At 40.3% G+C, this 6,541-nt stretch overlaps 1 protein-coding gene across 1 annotated transcript; it reads right to left on the bottom strand.

Moving 5' to 3' along the window:
- Positions 1–221: 221 nt before the first annotated feature.
- Positions 222–1,547, bottom strand: LOC109505893 (uncharacterized). The gene is made up of 3 exons (XM_019850751.3): positions 1,182–1,547; positions 903–1,058; positions 222–789 (listed from the first exon to the last, which is right to left on the bottom strand). The coding sequence occupies exons 1-3, from the start codon at positions 1,545–1,547 to the stop codon at positions 490–492; spliced, it is 822 nt and encodes a 273-aa protein (XP_019706310.1). The 3' UTR covers positions 222–489.
- Positions 1,548–6,541: the final 4,994 nt, after the last annotated feature.

Here is a 6,541-nt window from a genome sequence, read left to right on the forward strand (position 1 = left end):
GCTAAATCAATAAAAATGCCACCTTTCCCCAAAAAGCAGCACACGAGCTCCATAGCGTGCTAAAGCAAAGAAAAGGACAGGCTTCTGATGAACCCCCTGCTCCCCTTCTTTAGCTCCTTTCCGACTTCCATCGTCGGTTATTTTGGTTAGTAGTTGGTCAAAATAATATATATATATATATATATAACAAAAGATTTGGATTCATTCGATCACCAGCCGACTTGAAGAAAAAGAGTCAATATGGAATTAAATTTAGATTTTGACGACTTTTGGAGCTTTATGGAAGGAACGCGGAAGAAGAGAAAGGAAGCTCGGCGACGACACTCGACTCTTGAGCCAAGCTGTCCCCCTGCCGCCACTTGTTTATGATTACAGGCTAGCAGACAAGAACTACTATTACTCCTGCTTCTTCTACTAGTACTACTGCTGCTGCGGCTCTTAATGACCCCGCCACTTCTCTCTCTTTATCTCTCCACTTTGGATGACTTTTTAGGAGGGAAGGTTCATGGAGAAGTCGTAGGATAAGTTGGCCCAGACGTCCTCGTCATAGCAGCACTCCTCTTCCTCATCAGCCGCCGGCGCCGCCTGCATTTCCCACCACCAGTCTCCGTTGCCGCTGCCGCCACTCATTGCTTGCTCGTAGTTGTTGTAGCCGCTATGACACTCATAGCTGTTCTCCGCGACCTCTATTTCAGCTTCCGGCTCTGTTTCGGTCTCGGTCTCGCCGTTCCTTGCAAACCGGCCACGGACTCTCGGCCGGCTATCGGCCAGAGTCTTCCTGCATGCATACTGGAACCGAAACAATATTATTGCCCAGAGTGGAATTAATTGTTGAAGATAATTATAGAGAATAATGAAAGCGATGAATTCGAGAAGAAGAGGAACAAACAGGGGATTCATACAGTGATCTTCTTGTGGAAATTCCTCCGGTTACGCTTGCTTCGATACCGCTCGAGCTTCTCCTTGCGCTCCTCGGGGTTGCAACACCCATTCTTTCCGGGGATGGTCGAGACTTTCTGGTTGTAATTCTCTCCAGGCGCTTGCATAACACTCATCCCCTGTTCCATTAATTTCGCACGCACAAGGAAAAATCCAATTTTGTCAGCGATGGATGAACCAAGATGAGATTTTGAGGGATGAGAAGGGAAAAGAAAAGGAAAAATGGTGGCGCTTGTGGGTACCTGGAGGTCGCCGGTGCTGAAGACCCGCCTGACGTGGCCGGCGTTGAAGTCGAAATAGTCACCAGAGGAGGAGGAGGGGGAAGAGGAGGGCTGCTGCGGCTGGGGGAGGTGGTGGTGATATGGGGAGGGGAGGAAGGGTGGCTGGTCGGGAATGCCGTGGGGGAGAGAGAGGGAGTGGGTGCTGCTGCTCTTGTGGAGATAATGAGGAAAAGAAGACGAATAGGGTGGAGAAGAAGAGGTGAAGAGAGGAGGGTGCAGGGAGCCGCCGGAATCGTAAAAGGGTTGAGGGGCGGCGGCGGAGTAGCAGACCGCGGGGAGGAGGGTGGGGTCGGCGTAGGAGGGGGAGGAGGAGGAGGGGTGGAACATGGCGTTGTTTTGGTTAGATGGAGTGTTGGGTGAGATGGAAGAGATGGGAGTGTTGGGTGCGTGGGGGTGGGAGGCGCTATTTATGGCATTGGTGGTGGGGGAGGGGACAGGGATGACATGCATGATGGGGGGATGGGGGATGACATGCATGATGACGTTGGATTATGAGAAGAGTTGACCAAATGTGGGGCCCAACAAGGATCTCTCGATTCCCTGGAAGAGGGCGAGGCCGTGGAGCAATTATTCGTATCGTGCCACCAACCACAACGGCTTGTTCATGTAGCGTTGCGTCGAGATTTGTACTTCATAAATGGGAATGGATGATTATGATCGGCAATGTGCACAACCATATGGAGCACATAATGTAAAAAATAATTTTTCAAAAAATATAAATATAATCCATGAAGAGAGCTCTCTGATCGGTTGATTGGATCCACACTAGATTCAAGACAAGCTTAGATCTACTTCCATGTTTTATTGATGTATAATTTAGACTGCTATTATATATGATCATTTTTTAAAACTTATAACTAACTAATAATCTAATATTATTTTAGATTAATATTTTATAGATTTTTGATATTTAGCTGCCTTCGATATGAATGTTCTTAAAAAATACTCGAACTTAAGCATATATGGTTGGATATAATACGATATATTTCATAAATATATATAAATCAAAGATTGGACAAGATTCAAAACTTTTTATTTTTATCGCCTAAGCTATAAAAGGACAAATTTTTTGAAAAAACTAATGATGCACATAATTGCTTTCCCTATCGAAGATTTTCCTCCTCTTTAATCTAAAACTATTCTTTTACTAGATTTTTGTTGTTGAAAAAAACATATTGTCACACATGATATTTTTATACAAGAATGCGGCTACATATATAGAGAGAATTAATGTGCCAAGTGAACTATGCCAATCTCATGAAACATGTATAATCATATTAGCAAGCAAAGCTATGTGCTAGAATGGCATTAACAATGATAGTAATCCTCTTTTATCTGTACTTTCAAGCTCAATGCAAAAGATGATTGAGCAATAGCTTCACTTAGGCTTTCATTTTAAATATAGCAAACATCAATGTACAAAAGGTAGACTTGAAACCCACCGTAATCAAGATCCAGGGAAAGGAAAATTAAATTAAAATTTTGGGCCAAATCCAATGCCCTTTTGTTTCCCCATTTTTTACTCACCTAATAGGGAGCCAGCTCGTGTTCATTTTGCCAATCTAGTTTTTATGATAAGAAATATCTGTTGAGGATAGACATGCAAACCTAAAGATATGAAGTACGGGCTGTAAATCTAGTGACTAACTGCAAGACTGAAATAAAAAAACTTACTCAGTCGGCATTCATTGGTGAGAACTAGGGATCTTGTTTCTAGATGAAAGAGACTTGAGTACTGTATCTTCATTCTCCATCTTTATTATACTTCAATTTCTTTAATGGAATATCTGGGCAGTGCAAACTTTGGTAAACTTGAGCTAACGTACGTGAGGTTGTAATTCTTCCCAAAATATCATATTATTAGATCCATATCTGTCCGGACTTGGAAAACTTCATGGCTGATCACCCAAGCTATTGCAAATCCAACCAAGCGATCTAATGGCTTCATAAATATCTCCATGTTGCACTCTCGGTGCCATAATATTGTAGTCTTAAATAAGTGATCTCTATCCTTTAATTATTCTTTTAGAATATCGATGAGAGACTGGAATTCAGCTTTCCTGAAGCTTCAACAAGGCTTTATTCCTTGCCAGACTTTGGGTGATGCATTCGTGTGCGTACTTTGGAGATTGTGTTTGGGACTACGACCAAGCAGATTCCAAACGAGTACGGAAGAAAAGAAAAAAAAAAAAAAAAGACAAAGAAAAGGGTTGCTCTATTCCTTCTTTAAGTGTCATGCATGGTGCAGTGTCCCCACCTTTTCCTTTAAACTTTAAGATGGTTTGATTAGTGACTTTTCTTCCATAAATACACCGTGCCACACTTTGGAGAATATTTCCAAACTAGCTGAAGACAAATGAGTGGTCATAAATTCCAAAGCTCTGTGAATCTAGTACATGATAAGTAAAGTATATTGGACCGGATTTAGAGGCAAGTCGATAGTGATTCACTCTGCCTCCTGCTATATCATTCGAAATTTATGTCCAAGGATTGTAAGGAGATATCCATAAATCATAAGATATCCACACGCATGCAAAAATAAGCACTCTTAAGATGACAATATATTTTTTGTATCGCAAGTCTATTTTTGCTTGTAATTGTGTTAAATATTTTTTTTAAAAAAATAGCATGTCTATTTACCTGAATGCAATTCTAGTAAATTTTAATCATATTTCAACATTCCTACGCATGCATGCATATATGTGTGTACATGAACATATATATGTATGTAAAAGTTTACGCATACATATATTTATATCAAGAAATGTAATGATTTCTAGCTCTCTAGATCCGAGTATGGAATCCAAAACATACACTGAAGAGACAACCAATATGTTTTGGCAAATTTTAGTCATAATAAGAATGAAATAGTTATGAAAATAATATAAAAATAAAGAAGATGCTATTTAAGAAACCTAGTGAAGATAAATGTAAACTCTTATGGTTTGTAAAACAGCATCCTATGCTGTGGTCATTATAATTTTTTTTTTTTTTTTCATAACTTTTCTTTGACCCTAAGCATGGCATATTCCACTAGGCCACAAAAGTGTGTCGATTTTTCTCATTTAAAACCAACTATTCAGATAAGCTGTATGAGCCATGAAACTACTTTGCCATATATCACGGTTTAAAGAAAAATTTCTTACATGTCAGGTTGGAGATGGTTGTCAGTCCATCTCCACTTATCCAGCAGTGTTACTCCTTTCCTAAATCATTAAGGTCTTAAGAAAAGCTTCGAGATGAGTTGGAAGCATAGGATTCCTCCAATTTTATTATAATTTCGAGTCAGCCTCCATCTAAACTAGGAAACGAATAACTAACCATGCAACCAACAAATCCACAATTTGTTTTTAGGACATAGACTCACAGGTTGGCCACATCATAGCGTTCCCTGTGGAGCACGACAAAAAAACATTCTAGGTGTGTCTCAAGAACATAGCCATGGCCATCTCTCCCCAAAACTCTGAGTCAAACCCCACCATTGTGTTGGGCTGTCGGGTTTTCGGAATGGTGAATGCCCCATGTACCTGGTCATCGCCGATCGCCATCTCTCTCTCTCTAGAAAGCAACCAAAAGTGGGCATATCTCAATCAACTCAAGGATAACAGTTCGAGTTTGGTCAACAGAAGGTCAACTCCCCGATTTAGATTTGACATGCCTGTTTTAGTCAATTCAGATGGAAGTCCTAAGGTGGCTCAAATGCATAACCGTTCTCTTCCTTCTTAATTTCTTGCTATCAAACTTAGAATGGTCCTAGATTTCTAGCCAATGAGTTAATTCCCAAAGTGTTAACCATGCAAGGCACTTAAATAATCTTTGTTGATGTTTTACTTATCATGAGCACCGCCACCCTAATCTATCCTCTTTGCCTGTCTATCTAGACATTGATTAGAGGGAGACAGACTCAAATGGGGTGGTTGGGTGGAAAAGAGAGAGATGAAAAGACCAGCCTCAGACCTCACTCCTACGCAGCAATGCTCCTTATGGTCTAATAATGTCCCTCACGTTCAGTCTTACCAAGTTTACTAATTATTGAATGAGTCCACCAAAAAGAATTATTTATTATTTACATATGAAAAGCAAAGTAAAATCAGATGCCCTTCTTTGGGTTAGAAAATAAGATAGGGACTGCATTGATAGAGGGAGATACACCTTTTTCTTCTCTTTTAAAAAAAAAAAAATTGTGGAACCTTTCTCTCTTCAAATTTTGAGAGATTATGATGCGAAAGATAAAGTACATCTAGCATATTTTTAAAGACTAGTTATAGACTTGACTTGTAAAATGAGATTCCCACTTGAAGCACTTCATTGATGATGATGACGATGATGACAATGATGACTTCTATTAAAAATGCACTTTTCACTGTTGCCGTCATCATAATTTCTATCAAATTTATTTCTTCCTACAATGAATTCATGTCGAGTAGTAAAGTTTGCAAGCCAATTTACGCTAGTCATTTGGCCTACAGAAAACATGGTAGATCCAACCAAATTTTAGCAGAACGTTAATTACAACCAACGTGCATTATGCTTCATTTGTTCTGTTATTTCACTGCAATAGAAGATGATGGGCTGTTCAGAAAGCAAAGAGGAAGAAGAAAAATTTAGACCATCACATTGAGAACAAAAGGCTCCAATCCAACAGCAACATGGTGAGAACCGGCCCCCGGCCCCCCCGTTGAGAAGCCACCGACCAAGACCATCCTTTTGACTCTTTGGCTCATGACCACTAGCAGGGTACCAGGCACTACGCTCGTAGGGTCTCCTTCTTTCCCTTGTCCTCTCTCTGGAGTGCAAGTTCTAACCTTTTTATTTTTTGATAAAAGAGTGCAGCTTTTACACTCGGCTTTTTTTCTTTTTTTTAATAGAGTGCAAGTCATACTTCACGGCGTGCTTTCGATGGAATAAGATATAACTTTTAGCCCAGAAAAGATGGAATCCTATCCTAAAGGAATATATTAGAACTCAGTCACAGAGAGCCCTTCAGTTTCTCCGGAAGAGAGAGAGAGAGAGTTTTAGTAATTTCTTTCCTGGTAAAACATTATAGCTTGAAGAGACCACTAGGTGAGGAACAATTGATAAGTTGGTCCAATGCATGAAGGACACCTTCCATCCCATGAAAAACCGGCCAGCAACTCCCACTAAGGCACTAAATTTCCGTCTAGCAATTTAACACTCCATCTAAAAGGACGCATGAGACAAGCACCAACTGGTGCGATTCTTCTCCGATGTCCAATCCCAAGGGTCCTCTTCCAATATGGGCAGATGACCATCGATGAGTAAAAAGTATACGAGGCGATGGGATGCAATCTCTTAACATA

The sequence above is a fragment of the Elaeis guineensis genome, chromosome 5 (assembly GCF_000442705.2).
Source record: "Elaeis guineensis isolate ETL-2024a chromosome 5, EG11, whole genome shotgun sequence".
Lineage (NCBI taxonomy): Eukaryota > Viridiplantae > Streptophyta > Magnoliopsida > Arecales > Arecaceae > Elaeis > Elaeis guineensis.